This window comes from Ciconia boyciana, chromosome 9 (assembly GCF_034638445.1).
Source record: "Ciconia boyciana chromosome 9, ASM3463844v1, whole genome shotgun sequence".
NCBI lineage: Eukaryota > Metazoa > Chordata > Aves > Ciconiiformes > Ciconiidae > Ciconia > Ciconia boyciana.
Genome location: NC_132942.1, coordinates 43,831,866 through 43,851,123, shown reverse-complemented (window position 1 = coordinate 43,851,123; position 19,258 = coordinate 43,831,866). Strand labels below are relative to the sequence as shown.

The 19,258-nt window shown below is 57.4% G+C and overlaps 1 protein-coding gene across 4 annotated transcripts in view; it reads left to right on the top strand.

The window, feature by feature from the left end:
* KIAA0513 (KIAA0513 ortholog) overlaps window positions 1-2,914 on the top strand; it is a 30,552-nt gene extending 27,638 nt beyond the window's left edge. For all 4 annotated transcript variants that reach the window (XM_072873257.1, XM_072873259.1, XM_072873256.1 and 1 more), the window contains 2 exons: window positions 195-289; window positions 408-2,914. In XM_072873257.1, coding sequence (XP_072729358.1) covers window positions 195-289; window positions 408-457 — 145 coding nt within the window. In that variant the 3' untranslated portion in view covers window positions 458-2,914. The remainder of the gene's footprint in view (window positions 1-194; window positions 290-407) is intronic.
* The last annotated feature ends 16,344 nt before the right edge of the window (window positions 2,915-19,258 follow it).

The following is a 19,258-nucleotide window of genomic DNA, read 5'->3' as shown; positions in this document are numbered from 1 at the left end:
GATGCTTCTCCCCGGGAGCCGCTCCTGCCCCTTACGTTGCAAATCTGAGCACCGCAGGGACCTAGCACGCTCTCCCACAGCTGCGCATCATCCCAGCGCCTGGTACCAGGGGCTGCGGAGAGGAAGAGGAAGGTGGGGGGAAGAAAGGGCAGCCTAGCCCTTCCCTCACCAAGAGCATCTCTGTCCTTCCTCAGCACCTTCATTCACAACATGCTGGCGTTCGGCCTGAACAAGAAGCTCTGCAGCGACTTCCTGAAGAAGCAGGCGACCATCGGCAATTTGGATGAAGGTAGGGGCGAGCCCGGGGGATGCTCACCCTCTCCGCGGGGTGCCGGAGGGACGGAGCCCTCCTGCCTGGCCGGGATGCTTCAGCACCCTCCCAGCACCCTTTTCTCTCTCCTCCGCAGAGCAATACAAGCTGCTGAGTGACCACATCGAGCAGATGGCCACCGAATAGCCACCTGGCTGGCATGGCAGCAGAGAGACGGTGGCCGGAGCGGGTGGGGAGGGGAGAGAAACCCACCTCCGGGGCTACCTGAAACTGAAGCTGGGCTACTTAAAAAAAAAAATCACACACACAAGCTGCAATAAAACCTGCATGATCGTCCACCAAACTTTAGAGCTGCACCAGGGCAGCCTGTAGAAATAGAAGCCAAACAGCCCCCTCGCCCTCGCCAGACCCTCCCGCATCTATTTTCAGAGTAGACAGTCCCAAAAGCGTATTTTGTCAGTTACAAAAAAAAAAAACCAAACCACAAAACTATGAGAGAAAAGCAAAAAGAGAGCGACTGCTGCAGCCCCCAGGTGTGTTTATGGGAGCTGGATCGCTGTGTCTGCAGCCCCGCCGTGAAACGCTGCCTGTCGTCTTCGGTGTTTCATAGCACGACAGCGGCGGGTGCGGAGCTGCCAAATGCGTTTGCTGCTCAATGCCTTTCCGAGGCTGCCGTGGACGGTGGTAAATCCGGAGGAATCCAGTGCTGCGAGTCTCCTGCTGCCTTTCCCTGCTGGCATCCGCTGGGCGAGCACAACGGAGGCTGGAGCTGGACCAGGGATGCGGGAGGAGATGGCAGGGACCGCATCCAGCTGCTGGGGCCGCATCCAGCCACCGAAGGAAGCCACTGCTGGGGGAGAGCAGCCGACTCTGCCTCCGGTTTGACCCATCTCCCTCTGTAGTGAGGCACCGGGCGTATGCAGCATGTGGGTTTGTCCTGGCAACGCAGGAGCCGGCTGCTGAGGACGGTGATGGGATGCAGGAGCCGGCTGCTGAAGACGGCGATGGGATGCAGCAGCTGACGGGAGGCTCTGGGTCAGGCTGGCAACAGGTTGTGTTGTGTTGTGTTGTGTATTCAGGGATGTCATCGCCGGTCGGGGACATGGGCAGTGCGGGGGCTTGCTGGGAGAAGAGATGGGACTGGCAAAGTGCTGCTGCCTTCCTCGGTATAAGGCTCCTTGGGAGCTGGAGGGAAATCCTTCCCTTGAGAAACCTTCCCTGCACTGCCTGTGTGGTTTTGTACCTCTGGGTAGAGAGAAAACACAGTTTGCTCCGTATCATTAGCTTGGATCAGCAGGAAAAAAGCCATGGCCTTGGGTGGGATTGCCGGGAGAGGAGGCAGAGAAGCACGGCATGAAAGCAGCTTGGGAGGAGGTAGCAAAGCAGCAGGGAGGCAAATTCCCCCTGTGCCCACTCTCTGCTGCATCGTCAGCGTCAGGGCTGCCGTGGGCTTGCGGCGTTTTCCGAAGCGTCCTGGCTTCCCGCAGTGGCCGTGCTATCAGATCAGTTGCCCTCCTTCCCCAGGCTGCACCTCGCTGCCCTCTCCTTCCCCAGCCTCTTCGCTCCAGCTGATCATCAATCAAACCTGAAATAGCCCTCTCTTAAGTACATCTCCTATTCTGCTCGAGTGATGGCAGCTACCCGGTATGCAACGTATCTGGTTTTCCCCCCCGGACCTTGGCGTGGCATTTGCAGAGAGGCTGGGGACATGGGGACATCGCTGCTCCCCTCCGCAGGGCGCATTCCTGCTCTGATGGGAAAAGCTACTCCTCGAGCAAGAGGAAACCCCGGCCCCATGCAGCCAAGGGCCCAGCACTGTCTCCCCCAAAAAACCATTGTCCTGAAACATAAATCCAGGTTTCAAGGGTCCAGCACTCAGTCTCCCCCCAAAAAACGTTGTCCCGAAACATAAATCCAGGTTTCAAGGGTTCAGCACTTAGTTTTCCCCCAAAAAAACATTGTCCTGAAATATAAATCTAGGTTTCAAGGGTTCAACACTTAGTTTCCCCCCAAAAAACATTGTCCTGAAACATAAATCCAGGTTTCAAGGGTCCAGCACTCAGTCTCCCCCAAAAAACCATTGTCCTGAAACATAAATCCAGGTTTCAAGGGTTCAGCACTTAGTTTCCCCAAAAAAACATTGTCCTGAAACATAAATCCAGGTTTCAAGCGTCCAGCACTCAGTCTCCCCCAAAAAACCATTGTCCTGAAACATAAATCCAGGTTTCAAGGGTCCAGCACTCAGTCTCCCCCAAAAAACCATTGCCCTGAAATATAAATCCAGGTTTCAAGGGTCCAGCACTTAGTTTCCCCCAAAAAACCATTGTCCTGAAACATAAATCCAGGTTTCAAGGGACCATCAGTCCATTTTTCCCCACATTGTCAGCTATACCCCGTAACATAAAAAGCACAACAGGTTGGTGGGGTTTTTTTTTTCCATGTAGCTCTTAGTTTCTGGTGTCAGTTCCTAGCATCAAAATTACGCTTTTCCCTAAGCTGGGCTTCCCTTGCTGCTTGGATTTGGGGAGCTCTGGCTCCTGCCAGTGCTGGGCTGGGACTTTGCTCCATGCTGGGTGTCGTAGGAAGGATCGGCTCCAGCACTGCCTTTCCCTTGCTCGTTCCTAAACCTGGGCAGAAAGGTTTTTGTCGGGGCGAGGGGCTGCCGGAGGGGACTAACGTGCACGAAGTGCACGTTAGTCCCCTCCGGCAGCCCCTCGCCCCGACGAACACCTTCCTGATGGATACGCTGGAGCACCAAGACCTGCACCCTGGAGCATCCCATCCCCACGGCACCCCCAGTTCTGTCTCCACTCGGGTCTTTCCCAAATCCTACTTTATTTCTTTATTTTTTTTTTCCAACATGACAAAAAGTTCAGCGGTGAAATATATATTATTTGCATGTGTATTTTTCTAAAAAAAAAATTAAAATAAAATTAAAAAAAATATATATATAAACCCTTCCCGACTGGGACTGCGTGAAGGATGGGGTGAAAGAGAGAATTTGGAATAAATTGTCTTAAAAATGACTTTCTCGCTCAGCCGTTGTCATGTGTTTTAATTAGATGGATCTTCTCCACGCTACCTGCTCGGCCTCAATGGTCCCTGGTGCCTTCCCCAGCTCAGCCTTCGCCAGCTTATCCCTTTTGATGACCTACTTTTTTAATAGGGAAAAATTGATGCACCTTTTAAAGAAATGTTAGCGTTTGCCCCGGAGCCAGCTAGGCACACGAAGGAGATTTAATTTTTATTTTCTTTTCCCCCGTGCACTCAATCTCTGCCAGTTGCCACTGATCTGACGATGGAGCTGGGATCCTGCTCTGGCCTCGGGACATTTGATTTCAGTGTATTTAAAAATCAATTACTCAGTATTATCTTATTAAAAAAAGATGTTCCCTTAGATTAATGGGGTGGGAGCGTCATCCTCCACCCAGGCTTCGGAGACCACATCCCCTCGGGTCTCCATACGGCCAAGCTGAGCCTGTTCCCTGCCCTGCAGTGCTGGGTTCTCTCCCGATAGCCCAGGGCAGGGCTTCACAGCCACGTTTCTCTTAGGAAGGAGCTTGCCCTGCTCCTTATTTTTTTTAATTACCCTCCTCGGAGCACTCCACAGATTCACCATCGCAGGAGGGAAACCCATCGGCCCTGCAGCCTGTGCTCAGACGTCCTACCTGGGTTTTTACACGGGTACGGGCTGACCAGCTATGCAAAACCAGAAGCCACGTGCCCCGGGACAGCTTTTTTTCCCTCTGTCCGATGATTTACTTATCGCCTTGCCTGATAAGCTTGTGTGTATAAGAAAGGAGGTGATTATTCCTTAGGTATTTCCTCAGCGCTGGTGCCCTTTGCAGTGGGTGCACCCCCAGCACCTCCCGGCCGCTGATTTTGCTGGCTGGGTGCAGAATGGTATGCAGAATGGTATAGAGAGGCTGTAGGGGCAGCATGCCTAGCAGGAGGGAGTGAGATCCTTGGCCATTTAACCCCCAACTGGGAGGTCTCCCGGCCTCCCTGAAGTGCCAGGGAGCAGTGTCCCTGCCCTGCTCGTTGGGTGGTGGTCGTTGAGCCCGTTTAGCCTTGAATGCACGAGAAACGAGGCGAGGGGCAGCTGAGGGATGGCACCCTGCCCAGGTCTTCGGCTGAGCTGAGACCACCCTCATTTTAAACACCGAAGGGTGGGTTAGACCCGCTGTGATTTGGGTAACTGCTGGAGGAGAGGTAAGAGCAAACCGGCAAAGGTAAGAGCAGCACCGGAGGAGGAAGGTGCTGTACACCATGGGCACAGGCTGTGTCCCCGTCCCTCCCTGCTAATGACACCCTTCACGCAGTGGCTTTAGGAAAGCCGGGACAGTCCTCGGGTGGTGACAGCCATCCATTAAACCCAGGGCTTAGCAGTGGCCCGGCGGCTGCTCCGGCTCTGATTCTTCAAGCCTGAGCGCAGCAAGTGGCTCTCAGCCCCCTCTCGCTCCCTCGAGGGATAAAAAGGACATTTGCTTGCTGGGCTCTGGGGGTTTTATTGCGTCTCTATTAAAGCTGTTAAAAATCTTTCCATTGTAGTAGCGTCTGGGAGTGATAAGTATTCATAACAGAGGGGATTCAAGATGGGTTTGGTTGTAAAAACACCTCTAAGCTGGCTGGATTTATGGCTGTTAAATCATCCCTTTTCTCATCTGTCACAGCTTTTTCAGATGTTCATCACTGAACAACAGCGAAGTTGGGGCCATAATTTGTGCCGCAGTGTGCAGAGCAAGAGGGAGGGGAATGCTCTCCGTCAGTAACTAGCTCATGATTTATGGGGATCGGCTCTTATTCTTTTTTTTCTCGAGCAGGATATGCTTTGACTCTTGCTAGCTGCTCTCGTCCGCACGCTGCTGCCAGCTTGCTCGGCCAGCTGGAGCCAGGCAAGGGCTGGTGGATTTAGAGCCGTGCTGGAAAGTTTGACAGCAGCGTTCGGGGAATTCAGGGCTGGCCCTCGCCCGCAGTGGGCTCTGCAATGCGGGGCTGCGCCTCTCGCCATGCTCGGGCTCTGCTTTGGGACTGCATCTCCCCGTCCTCCCCTTGCTTTGGGCTGAAACATGGGAAAATCCCACCAAAGTCCGCAGCAGGAACCTGCAAAGAGCCTGGGTTTGGGGAGTCGGGAGGTAGCAAGGTCGCCTCGTCTTGCATCAGCAGCGTAAAACTTAACCAGTGCCTTGCAAGGCAGCGCTGCTGGAGATGCCTGCTGCTTCGCTGCCGGAGCTGCCCGCTCTCCCTTTCCATCACCGCAGTGCTTCTCAAAACAGACCACGGAAAATCTTTTGGGGCTAAAGCCTTGTCCAGGTGCTGGCAATCCTCACTCAGCCGGAGAGCGTCCAGGATGCGACCGAAGGCCAAAGCGAAGCTGCCAGGCACCGGGTGCCGCCGCGCCGGGGCCAGCATCCTGCATGGGTGCTGGCAGCTATCGCGACGCCAGCCCGGTACCCGCAAGGTGGGACCCCAAAACATCTGGCAGAGGCTGTTTTGCCCCCCGTTTCTGCCAGGTGCGCCGGTAATCGGTTTCGTAGCCCCATCAAGTGTCTGCCAAGTGAACTGCATTGCTGGCTCCCAGCTTTCTGGCCCCCGGGTCAGGCAGCGCTTGGCCCCATATCGCACACGGGCGTTTAAGCAAAATATGCGGGTGTTGGTGCCTTCAAAGCCAGGCTGTGCCCGGGAAAAACTCCCGGCAGATGTGGCCCCATCCTCTCTCCCATTGGAACAACCACTGGTGTGAAGGGGGGGGTCTGTGCCGTGCGGAGCAGGGGTTGACTCGCTGCCGGGGGACCCCGGCCGTCGCCCTGCGGTGTCCCTCGGTACCCGGCCGCGCTGCGGCAGGGCACGTGGGCAGTGGCGGATAAATAGCGAAGGTGAGTGTGAAAAAGGCGGCTTGTGGGGGTAAGCGGGGGGACGACACTGCTCAAGGTGGGGGGGCTGGGGTCTGGGGCTGGGTTTTGCGGGAGACCCACAGAAATAATGTGCCATGCTTAGCTGGCTGTAGCGCTCCCCCCTTTAGATTCTCTGGTGTCTAATATGGGGTGTCTCAGCCTTACCTCAGTGCTTTGGGGCTCTCTCCACTAAATGCTGCTGAATTTCCTAGGCATTGTAGGAAGGAGAGCTGTTGAAATCCCCTTATTCCTCCCTCCAGACACGGAGCATCTCCAGGAGATGTTTCCTCTTGTCCTATGGTGAGTGTCTAAGAAAACCCACGGGACTCATTGGTGTCCTTCCATTGGAATGGGCGGGATGTTTAGCTTTTAAGTCTCTAAGCTTAGAGAGATGGATCCTACCACTAAAGCATTTGATTTTATCCTTCTCTGAATGATTTACAATTGCAATTGGAAGATTCCCATGGAGAAACATGACTTTGATTTATTTTATTTTATTTTTTTTCCCTTGCAGGAGCCTGAACTTCCCAAATCCATTTTACGGCAGCACAGGGATGCTGCTGGGAAGAGATGTGCTGGGGCTCCTCTTTTGGAAGGGCTCGAAGGCAAGGCTGAGTCACTGCGTGCACAGACAGAGCTGTAGATAGGGCCCTGGACAGTAACGAAACACATCTGCCCTTTGCGGCCACGTCCCAGGTGTGAGTCACATCCTCTCGCTCTGCACTTTCAACCCGAGACACTGTGTTCGGGCAAGGTCACTGCAGCTTCTTGGCAACCCAGGGCGGTGCGTGGTGGTGTCTTGGCTGAATTATTCTCACCAGGCTTTCACCCCAGCACCGATTTTTTTTTCACTGCTGGTTCCTCAAAGGGCATCGAGCTCAGCTGTGAGAGGTCTTTGCCATAGGCTCAGCCTAACTTGCCCCTCCGTGAGCAGAGTGGGATGTGCAGCTCTGTAAAGGCTGGATAAGCTGGAAAATCCCAGTCCTTTCCTGCCAGCATGCTTTCTTTCCCAGCAGATCCCTCTGGAGCTGGTTGAGTACGATGCTCGAGGATGCCTTCTTGGTGGAGGGGATGCAGTGCTAACAGGGGCCGAGCCCACGAGACAGTTCCCCTCTCTCCCCCTGAGCCATGCACCATGGATTTGCTGTGCAAAGCATTAGCCCAGCGGGTGTGGGTCCTGCCGGGGCTCTTCTGTGGGTCCGCAGGAGCCACCAAGCGTAAGGACGGCATCGGACGGCTGCTGAGCATTGGCGATGCATGTCCTCTTGGGCAAAGCAGAGCATCGGCTATGGCATTGCTGCTCCTGGTGCTATTTCTGATAGCGCTGCGAAAGCTGTTTGCATGTTTATTCATTCCAGCCCTGGGGCTTTTCCATGCGTTGTGGCTGCCTGCAAGCCCCGGGCAGGAGGATGCATGCCTCGGGGGGGAGCAGGCTCCAGAGCCCCCACCAGCAAGAAATCCCAGCCCTGATCCTGGGAAACATTTCAAAGGCCCAAAGCAGCTGAGCGTGTGTCCCGGCTGGGAATGCAAGTGGAGACTGAAGGGTGATTTTCCTCTTACAAATAGGGTGGAGGCACGTGTTTTTTCCCTGCAGCATGCTGTGTTTATCCGGCAGTGCACCATATGGGTGGCCGATCCGATCAGCTGCATCCTGAAGTTTGTGTTTTATGAGCCGTTCCTGCAGTTCCCCGATGAAACAGGACATTTTCGGCTGCAACCATGGGACAGAAATCCTGGGGGGACAGAAATCCTGGGGGGCCAGGTGGGACGTGGGGCCTCTCATGTCACCTCTGCACAAGGGCACCTTCTCCAGTCTTTAGCAATTAATCAGACACAAACACCTCCTCCTCCTCCCTGGGGACCGGGCATTCAGGGTGTGAGAAGCCCTACAAATAAGAAATCCAGAGATGTGGCACAAAAAAAAGAAAAAATTGAGGTCCCCACGGGATTACTGTGGGGCTGGCAGCTAGCAAAGCCGCTTCCTCGCCAAAGGGAGGCAAAATTGAGCAGGTTTTCCTTGGCTGGCCTCTTCTGCCGCTGCATGTGCCGCTTCCAGGCAGGGTGCCAGGGCAGGGGACAGGAGGGACAGGCAGGGCCACTGCTCACTGCCTGCAGGCTCCTGGCTTTGCTCTCACTTGAGCAGTGCTGGAAATAGGTCTGAAAAGATCTTTCCCCGTTGCAGCCCCGTGGGGTGGTTGCTTTTGCCTGTGGGTTTTAGCATCCAGCCCCTCCTGGTCCCCGCAGGGGCTTGCCGGTCCCCGCAGAGGGGATGCTCAGAGAGGAGCCGGTCCCCAAAGCAGGCAAGAAAAAAGATGCTCGAACACGCTTAGCTGGGAGGCCAAGTTTCCCAAGATGGCACTGTGGTGTTTTTTTATAAGCTGTCACAGCCAGCAGAAAGGGGAAAAAAAAAACCAACAAACCTCCAGAATAACATGTGTCTGGTGCAACTGCACAGGGCAAATATTTGACGTGCTGAATAAATGAGCAGGAGGGAGACGTCAGGCTCTTGCACCAGGGAGCTCTGACTCATGTTCCCACAGCAAGCAACACTTCAGACACCTTCCCTGCAGGCAGCTGCCAAATGTCCCCGTCCCCGGAGCGTGGCACGCAGAGGCGAGCGTGCCCACACCTGCGCTCCCAGCCGGGGATCCTCGCACAGCTCCGGGAGTGCAATTAATACCCCCGGGGGGGCTGGGGCAGTGGGCTGGGGCAGCCTCATGGGTGATGGAGAGGCAGCAGCAAGGGGGGTGTCAGGGAGGGGGCTCCTGGGTTGCACCTGCAGGTTTAGCCTCCACCTCCCCTCCATTTCCTAGGGATGCTGAGCTCTGATCCAGTCGTCTCCCAGCCTTATTCACACTTAGGATGCTCTTATTGAACAAACAGCCCGGAGATGCTGCAGCCATCTCACTGTCTGTGTGGCGGGCTTCACCTCCTGGCTCTGAATCAGCTTTCGGGTGAAAATATTGGACAATTCGCCTTCCTCCCAATATGCATTTTAAGCTTGTGCTAAAGCAGCAGCGTTTTTCTGGCCAGTTACTCGCGGTTGCTCAGGTGGAAAGCTCGTTCGTGCAGCGAGAGCGAGCGTTTAAGCAGAGCACTGTGGTTTTTCTGCCCATCCGATTGCAGCTGCAGGGGAAAAGCGGAAGATCTCAGCCGCGCTCTCGTCTCCCATCAGGGCAGCATTTGTGCACGGCGGGAGACGACGACCTGCAATTCAATCTCCGGCACGAAAACCTCCGCTTTGGGTACAATACTGCCTGTGTCCTGCTGCAGACGAGCCATCCCAGGTGGCGGTGGCAGGGACAGGCTGTCCCAGCCTCGTGCTCACGCTGGTGGCACTGCCTGCCTGGAGGGACAGCTTGTGCCTCTGAGGACAGAAAGTATTTTGCGATGTGCTTTGGTTTCGCAGCGCGTGTGTGACTGTGAATTGTTCTCCCCCGCCAACTGCATCCTGAGGTTCGTGGCTATGAAAGTCCACATGTCTCTTTCTTCTTTTTAATTGCTATAATTTGTCCAGCTCTTACCCATGGTCGGGAGCAAGGCTTGGCTTTGAGCTCCCTTGGTGGATTTATTTTGGTGTTGATGCTGTGCAAAAAAACAAACCCCAAACTCCTTGTGTTGTGCCCTGTATATGCATCCCGTGCAAGGGTAATTTTGCTCGCTGGAGTAATTTGCTTGCCCCAAGTGGGACTTCTCTTGTGAATAAAGCTATGTGGGATCAAAGTCTAAAAACCACAGCCTGGGAAATTTATGCAGAGGAGGGAAGGAGGAAGATTGTTCCTAGCAGGCGAACAGCGGGGCTGATTGCTGTTCTCATCGCAGGCGGAGGGCTGGGCTGGTGCTAATTAGCAGGCGGCTGGATGGAGGGCAGAGTGCGATAGCTCACAAATTGCCTCGGAGCAGAGGTTGATGCCTCCTGCCCTGGACGCCGGGGTGGTGGGTGCCCGGGGGGCTGGCGCTGGGCTGGATGCCAGGCGTGGGGCGCTCGGTCAGGGCTCGCGTTCGGCTCCTGCCCCGCTCTTCCAGCATCCTGGAGCCGGTGATGCTTTTTCCTCTCTTGGGTAGGAAGGGGAGCCCGGCTGTGCTGCTGTTATCGGTCTCACTGGCAGCAAGTTGGGGCCTCTCCATTTGCACCATGTCCGGGATGGAGGGAGTGGGTGAAGACAAGGGCTTGAGCGAAAGGTGCAAGATCAGAAAAGGGAATAGTTGAGGAAAACACCTCTCTCTGCTTGGAAGAGTCTGAAACCTGAAGCATCCAGGGCAGGAAAAACTAAAGGCCGATGGTTTTGCCTGGGGCATGGGGAGAGCACCAGGCACAGCCTGGGCTGAGCCCTGAGCTGAGCAGAGGGCACAAAGCAGCACAGACCTGGGGAAGGGACAGAGCTGTGGCGGGACGCGTCCCCCGCTCCCGCTCCCACAGCCGCAAGCAATGACCCCATCCCCGTGGGACTTCCCAGGAGCTGCTCCCACGGCCAGGCTCACCCTGCACCCTCCATGGCAGCACCCACCCCCGGGGACCCGCAGCCCCCGGCACGGGGGAGCAGCACGATGCCCTTCCAGAGCCCGCTGGCACTCGCTGCCTCCGAGCCCCGGCAGCAGGCAGCGGGCTGAGCGGCGTGTCCCCACGCAGGGCCCGCAGCGGCCCCGGGGGGCTGCCCTGCCAGCATCGCCGCCCCAGGTGGCCGTGTTTTGCTCGGCAAAGGCGGATGGGAGCCACCATCTTCCGAGCAAAGAGCATTTTTAATCTCCTGCTCCCGCTCCGTGCAATTAACTTGATTCCCTCCCCCCGTTTCCTGCAGAGGTTTAATTAAAATGCATTGTTCGCCTCGCCAATTATTTGCTCTGTCCCCCGGATAACCTCTGTGCAGCGGCTGGGTTGTTGGGGCTTTTTCTTTTCTTTCTCTTTTCTCCCCCCCTTGTTGTTATTGAGGTTTCTCTCTGCTCTCCCCTCGGCAGCTCCTGCAGCATTTACCTGCCCGGGAGAGCGGGACGAGGGACGTGTGCGAAGCACGGCAGCCCTGCACACACACGGGCGAGCGGGGGGCCGTGGCATCCCCACGGTGCCGGGGGCAAGGCGCACGGAGCTCCGTGCCCCCGAGCAGCTGAAACAACAAGACCTTGTTGACTTGCCTTTGAGTTCCCCAGCGCTCGGCAGCTGCTGCTCCAGCAGGTGATAATTGAAACCGGGAGCAAACCTGGATGGCGTCAGGGGTTGAGATGTAGTTCAGACTTCATCCCCCCCGCCACCGCGGTGCAATGAAGCTGCTGTCACCGGGGCTTTGCAGGGGACACCGGGGGAGATGGGTGGGTGACGATTTTGCTCCGGTCCCCAAGGAGAGGGGTGGTGGGACCGGGAGCCGAGCGGCTGCAGCACTGCAAGGTCATACCTCGAGGAGCGATTTCAGAGAAGGGGTGTTCAGCGCTTTCTAAAAATAACCCCGGCACAGGACCGAAATAACAAGCTGCTCTCGACCAGCTCTGTGCTTGAACCCGGGCCAAGGCAGCTGTTGCCGGGCCGGCAGCGGCCCCTCGGTGTGCCGCGCAGCTGGCCTTGGCGGGGGGGCACCCGCCGGTAGTCCTCCCCACCGGCAAGGGAAAGGCCAGAGAGGGGGGGAGCATCGGCCGCGGGATGGCTTTGAGAGATGCTGATGGTCAGCCCCTAAAATGCAATATGGGAGCCTGGAGGAAGGGCAGGCGTCTGCTCTTGCGAAGGTCCCTTGGGAAGGGGGGGTTGGCCGCAAACCAGGCTGCAAACTCTGTCCCCGTCACCGCAGGGGCTCCCTGGTTTGGCAGCCTGGGGGGATATTTGGGGTTGTTTCACATGTGAAATCCCAGGGGATAGCGTGTGCTGCGTCCTGGGCTGCGATGAGCTGCTGGGAGGTCCGTCCCTAACTATGGGCTGGCATCCTCTTTGGCGAGGATGTGTGCGTCCCCCTCACCGCCCGCTGAGGCAGTGGCTGGCTCTGTCCTGGGATGCCTTGTCGCAGGCAAGGCTGGGGCCGAGCCTCTGGCAGGGTCGGGCCCCACGGGAGCCAGCGGAGGAGGTGGTTTTGCACCCCTGGAGCAGCTGGAGAGGAGCCCAGGCTCTTTGTTCTGCAGCCCCAGGGCGAGCTGGCTCCAAGCCTCCAGCTCTCCATCTCCCTGGCTCTTCCCCGGGAGCAGGAGGAGATGGAGAAAAGCAGAGGATGAACCCAAATCTGCCCCCGCCATGAAGCACATGGGTGTCCCCCCCAGCCTGGCTCCGGCTGGGTACCGCGGTGGTGCTGCCCTCCCGTGCGGTGATGGGCAAAACCCCTCTGCCTGCTTTGATTTCAGGCTCAGGACCTGCTGCGTGTCACGATCACTCCAGTTGACAGCCTCCGTCTTCCTGATGGACTGGGAGAAGCCCAAATGATGTGGGCAGGTGATCCTGTCGGCTTCTGGGTGCTTCGGGAGAGCCCCCCAGCACACTAACGCCATGCTCCTACAAAGACACGGTGCAGGAGCCGTTTCCCCGCAGAGGACAGGATTGCACCCTCTGCTCGAGGTCGTGTCACGGCTGCCAGAGCTAATTACCGCTCGGAGACGAGTCTCGGCCCTGGGGTAGATCTGGGAAATCAGCGCCAGTTCGGCGCTTCATCCTGAGGCCGATAGATTAACTTCAGCTTCACGCTCTGCCGATGGCCGGCGCGATGCTCGAGGATGGAGCAAATTGAACCCAGCGTGGCATTTCCCCCCTGGGAGACCTTCCTCCGGCAGCGCCGAGAGAACCATCCTGAATGCCAGCGAGCAGGACCAGCCTCACCGGAGACTGCTCCTGGAGACGATGGGGAGCTGCGGCTGTCGCGGTTATTCAATAAATATCTCCCGTGGCCAGCTGGAAGGTTTTTCTTTGCGCTTGCCTCCTCCAGAGCGTCGTGCTCCCACGCTGCGCTCGCCGTGCGGCGCTGGGCTCTGGTGTGAAAGCTGGATGAAAATTTGGTGCAGGTGAGCCCTGGCCCCGGGGTTGGAGATGCACAACGGGGAGGATGGGAGGGAGAAACTGGGAATAAACCCGCCACGGTGCCAGGCTGCTGGGGAGAGTGGGCTCGGCGAGGATGCTGAGCGGTGAGATGCCGGAGGGACGAAGGCCAGGCTGTGTTTTCATGCTCCCTGGGGTGGTTTTGGGAGCTGACGCTGGTCTTTCCGCAGGTGGTGGGTTTTGTTGGCATCTACCAGGGGTTGGTGGGGGACAGGATTCAGCTGTTCGTGGGCCTCTGCTCCAACCCAGCAACCTGGGTTCCAACCCAGGTTCCAACCAGCGACCTGGTTGAATTTCAAAGAGCCGTCCCTGATAGATGTAGGTTGAAATTACTCTTAAACGGCGCAAGGATGGGCTGCTCTTGGGGCTGCAGAGCGAGCAAGCATCCCTCCCGGGGCGTTCGCTGGGCGCTGCATTCGAACTCAGCAGTGCTGAGCTCCCCTCTTCTCCCAGCCACCTTTCCAAGTCTGCTGATGAAACTTGGAGTAGTTTCCAGTCTAACTGCAGCCCCGGAGTGGGAATCCCCAGCTCTGCAAGGAGGATAAATCCTCTTTTATCCCTCTGGAAGAGGGTACAGCAGTAGCCTGGGGACCGCAGTCCTGCTCCACGCATCCTCCCTGGGCATCCTTCAAGGGAAGGGTCCAAACCGGCCCCACGTTCCAGCTTAAAACTTAGCCTCGAGTTCAGCCTTGGGACCTCCCCAGCCAGACCTACAGGGCTGATTTTGAGGGAGGGAAGGGCCGAGCTCCATGTCGCAAGCTGTTGGCATTGAAGTCGGACCAAGCACGCGCGTGGTCCTCGTGGTCCTGCATGGTCCGGCGGGGACATGGCTGGCCCCGCTCCACCCAGCCAAGCACCAGACGGTCTCTCTTGAGATGGTGCGTGCTTCTGAGTGCCCCTCTTTTTTTTTTTTTTTTAATTTTTTTAGGCTTAAAATCCATATGCCTAGCTCTTGCTGCATTTATATGTATGTGCTTTATAATTGAAAACTCTCAGTTGTGCGCTTCTCCCATGCAAAGCGAAGGCTTCAAAGCAGCAGGTGGAAATTGAACCGATATCTCTGCTGCCAAAGTGAAAATTTGAATGAAAATTTAATTTTTCCTCCACAAAGCAGGGAACCGGGTTCCTGGGGCACTGGCTGAAAGCCTGCAATGACCTTGCCTTGCTGGGGCTGCGATGCCATGGGAGCAAGCCCCGGCTCTGCTCCAGGTATGCAGAGATATGGGCGATGCGGTGAAGGAGAAGGTCTTTCTGGAGCACGTCTTGGCCGTGGAGTTTCAGATGCTATGTAATGGCAATGCGATTTCCTGATGGGTTTCTGGGTTGTGGAGAGAGGACTGAGCATCGCCCAGGCTTTGAGCATCTCCAGCGAGGCTCGGTCCCCTCCTGCAAGGAGGCTCAGCAGCCTCGGGGCAAGGCGTGAGCCTGTTGATGGTGTTGAGTGGTGCTCCATGCTCAGCGAGGTCTTGGTGCTTCCAGATGTCCAGGTGTATTTCAGCCAGGTGCTTTTCTGCAGCATCGAGCTGCCCTTGGTCCTCTTCAGCGCGCTGCTCTTCACTGCCATCAACCTGGTGGCCCAGGACTTCATGCTGGCTGCCATTGTCACCTGCAGAAGGTAACGATGACACTGGCGTCATGCAGAACGTAAAACACTGCCGTGAGCATTTGCTCCTTTTGGGCACCCGAAGGCTCCCCGGGGCTGCAAAGGGCTGGTTCCCCACCGAGGGCGTGGGGCAGGAGCTCCCTGTCCCCCTGCCCTTGCTCGGGGACCCCTTGGCAGGGCAGCGCTGGCAGCACGGAGGAATGGCAGGCGTGGAAGGAAGCGAGGAGAAGAAACCTGGCTGTGAAACCACTGGTGGAGAGATGCTATCTGAGCTAGAGCTGTGCCGCTGCCGGCTGTGCGAAGGAGGAGTCTTCCCCCCGGAGGGGCCAGGGCTTTTGGGGGGTGCATGGCCCCACAGGAGCATTTTCTTGTATCCCACAAGGGTTTGATTTTGCAGCCCACGGATTCCTTTCCGCTGAGCAAAGCCCGTGGAGCCGCCTGCGCGAAGGAGCCGCACGGCCGCAGCAGGCGGGTTCCTCTTGTATATTATTTTGTGTTTGTTTTTAATTGAAAGACAAAAGGCCGCGTGCTGGAGGGAGCCTGCCTTTCCCAGGGCGGCTTTGTCTTACGTCTTCATGGGAAGAGGAGAAAGATGTGAAGGGAGCAGGGCAATTCCCGGGCTACCGATCACCACCCATCCCTGGGGCCAGCGTCTCCATTCCCACGGGAGGACCAGACCCCACCGAGCACCAGCTGCCCCTTTCCTGGGGAACCGGCCTGGGACGGGGGCGAAGGGGGAGCAGCTGCGGGGTTATGCCGCAGGCAGGTGTGCCTATCACTTGTGCTCTCCTGAGCTTTATTTCTTTCTTTTCTTTTTTTTTTTAATCCCCTCGAAACAAAGGAAAAAAGGGCAGCTGCACCCGGCAGAGCATCCCGCAGCAGCCTGCGGCCGCCCGGGCAGGGCTGGGGCTTCGCTCACACGCCGGATCTCGGCTTCGCAGGTGATTCCTGCCCCATCCCTTTGCCAAAGCAAACCCTCTCGCTGGCCGGGGGGTTTCCAGGAGGGTCAGGGCGTTTGCCGGAGCAGGGATGTTTTTGGGAGCAGCCGCCAAGCCAAGGAAAGCAGCCCACCCCGCAGCGCCAGGGGCCGCCCAGCAAAGGGGTGGCTATTTATGGGCTGAAAAAGGAAAATTGTCCAACTGCCGAAATTGGCAGCGAATCCCATGACTATAATAAACAGCTTCCCGGCCAAGGGCCCTGGCTATTTTCTCTCTGTTTTGGCTCAGAGAGGAAGATTTATTTTGTTTACCGCTTGGAATTTTTTTCCCCTCTTTTTTTTTTTCTCTTTCTTGGGGGCATTTAAAGACAACGAACCCCCCCGAGCCCAGGCTGGGGTCTCTGCTCTCCTGTGTGTCTCTGGGTCCATGGAGGTGTCCGTGCCACCTGTGGCACTTGAAGTAGAGCCTTTTGGGGCAAATTCAAAGCCCACGCCTTACAGACCTGCAGGGCATTTGTACCCTCCAGATGAGCCTTGATATTAAAAAAAAAAAAAAATTAAAAAAAACCAACCAAACAAAAAACAAGCAGAAAAAGCCCCCACAGGCCTCCAGGAAGAGTTTTCTTGGCTGTGGGACCAACTATGGGGTGGGAAGGTGGATTTTCCGTGCAGCCCTTTCCTTCCCCGCTTTCCCCAGGGAGGTGTGGGCTGCCGAAACCCAGTTTGGGAGTCCCCACGTTGCTGCGCTGTCCCTGGGTGCCCCTTTCCCCATCCTGCAGAACCCCCCCCAGCTGCCGCATCTCATTCCCGTGGGATGCAAAGGGCGTCAAGCCGGAGAAATCAGGCATAAGCGACGGGTGGGTGTGCAGCATCTCGGTGAGGTGATGGCTCCGGTGGTGCAAGGGACCCGCAGCATCCCAGTCCCCGTGCTTGCAGCAGGCTGGAGCAGCAGGGGTGAGTTATTAGGAGTTGAGACCCACATTTGAGACCCACGGTGCAGCAGGCGAGGGACCACCGGCATCCCAAGCCCGTGGGACTGGGGCAGCTCCTTGCGCAGGGCTCTGCTCGCAGCCGGAGTGGGAGGATGTGGTTCGCAGCTTGTCACGGAGGGGATTTGGCAGAGGCTGCTCCCCTCTGTTTATTGATGTTAAAGCTAGGTTTACTCTCTTGGAACGACTTTTTTCCCCCCAGCTAATGGTTCCCGTCAGTTTTCCTGCGGCACTACACGGTTTGCTCTCCAGCCCGGGGAGCGGGATAAGGTCCAGCTGTGTTTTACCTTATACCAAGCCCTCGAGGTGCTCCCAAGGACAGATTCTCGCTGCACGAGCATCAGGGTGGTCACAGCCAGGCAGGGACGGGCCAAAGGCACTGGGGAAAGCCCGCAAAACGAACGGCCTCTTTAATTGCAGCCTATAGCTTTACTGCTTGAATATTAGCAGCAAATGACTTCAAAGCGGTCCCGGCCGGCTCCCTGGGAAACCTTGCACCCCTGCAAGGTTTTAAACCCACGTTTGCACAACCAGGAGCAGCGTAAATGCGGTTCGGGGGCAGCCGTGCCATGGGGCAACGAGTTTTTGGGCAGGGTAGGATGCTGCAGCCAGCTCCGGTTCCACAAAGCCACCACCTGCAGCAGAGGGGGTCCGCAGGAGGGATCCCTTAGGATTTTACATGGGATTTCTTTCTTTTCCCACAGGAGCCAAGCTTGCCGGCTGGCTGTTGTTACGCTGAGCACGGGCATCTCCGGGGTCTCTTCCTGACGGAGGAGCGGCGTTTGCCCATCGATTCGCCTGCTCCGGGGTTGTGCCGAATGGTAGGGATGTTGAGCTGGTGCATCCTTGAGTTAATAGGGGTCAGTCCTGGTTGGAGGTGAAGGACTGGCCGTGATGGAGCAGGACGGGGCAGCCGGGGTCGGCAGCGTTTCCGCAGGGGTAGCACCTCCCTGCCGAGAGCCCTGCGGGGCACGAGGTGCTGTACGCGGCAGGATGCATCTGCACGACCCTTATCTGGCCGGCATTGCGAGCGCTGAAAGCCAGCTGGGAGATGCGGAGCGCTCCCGGCCCCAGCGAGCAGCTGTGCTCCCCGCGCTGGGAACGGGGCCGGGCTGAAGCTGTGCAGAGCACGTGCAACGAGGAGGCCAGGTCTCAGCGCAGCGATGGGAAAGGCTCGCCGGGGCCGGTGTTTTGCTGAGCTGGCTGTGCTCGGAGCTCTGTTTTCACCTCTGCTGCAAGTGGATATGGTGCATTTATCTTGACAGCTCATCCCTTGGCACCCCAAAGGTCTATGTGCAGCCCCTATAGCTGCCCAAGGGGATGAGATCTCAGAGCGACAGCAAACTGGGACCCCCCCATGAAGGCAGGAGGATGAGAGCTGGGGCTCGGATGAGCCCTCGCTGCCTTTCCCCCATGAAAGAAGGGTGCAGCCCTGTCCTGACCCCCCCAGCCGCTGCCTGCATCCAGCACAGGGAGCTGCTGAGGGGCTGGAGGCTTTTGCATGGTGCACGCCTGCACCCCAGCCTTCGCTGCAGGGTCAGCCCTTCCTCGGGTCTCCCCGGCCCTGGAGCCATGCCTGGCCCCGCAAGCTTTGCAGCACCTCTCTGGCGAGCCGCAGCCCCCGGGGAGCCGGTGCTGACACGAGCCAGATTTCGGAGCACGGCACAGGAGGCTGGCGAGGGCTCGCCTTGGCAGAGCGGCGAGGGGAACAGCTTGCGGCAGCCTCTCTCCCCCTCCGAGCGCCTGCTGGGGTGCGTTCCCTAACCTTTCCTGCCTCCGTTCCACTCCTGTGTTTCTCTCTCTCTCCTCTTTTTTTTTTTTTTCCTCTCTTTCCCCTAACTGTAAATGTGCCATAAAAATGGATCAAATTGCTTAAATCACTGTCATTAAATCAGTGTGAGTCCCCCCTCCGCCCCTGTGCTCGAAGCCTGGCAGAGAACATTCGTTCCAAAGGCTGAACAGCCGTCTTATTGCTCTGAAAGCATATTTGCTGCTTGATGGAAGGAGGAGAGGGGGAGAAAAACAGCCTGCAAGGGAAGGAGGAGGGGGGTGAAACCACCGGGGGCTGTTTCTCCTTGGACACGGGGTGGGGGAGCGGGGGCCGTATCCTGCAGGCTGGGTCTTCCCTGCGGCAGGGTGAGGAGCTGCTCAGCCGTCTGTCACCAGCAGGTGATGGGGTGGCAGGGCTCAGGGGACCAGGGACACCCCCGAGGGTTGGCTTTGATGCTGGGGCAGGGGGGGGTCATGCTATAGGGGATGCTGGAGTGGGGTCGCGGGGACCGCAGGGAGCAGTGCCAGCACAGACCCGATGGCCCCATCCGACTCGGAGCAGCCTGCAATCCTGCAGACGTCGGTGAAGCCGCTCTCCGTTCTGACCGGATTGACGCCCAGCAGCGAGCCGGGGCATGCTGGCCAGCGGGCTCGCCGCGGCAAAACCCCTCGAGCTTTGGAGTGACGGGGGGAGTTTGCCGGGGCTGGAGATGCCGTCATACGGCTCAGTCTGGTGCATGCACGGGAGAGAAATGTATTCCTGGTAAACAAGGCAGGTCAAGCTGGTGAAGCTT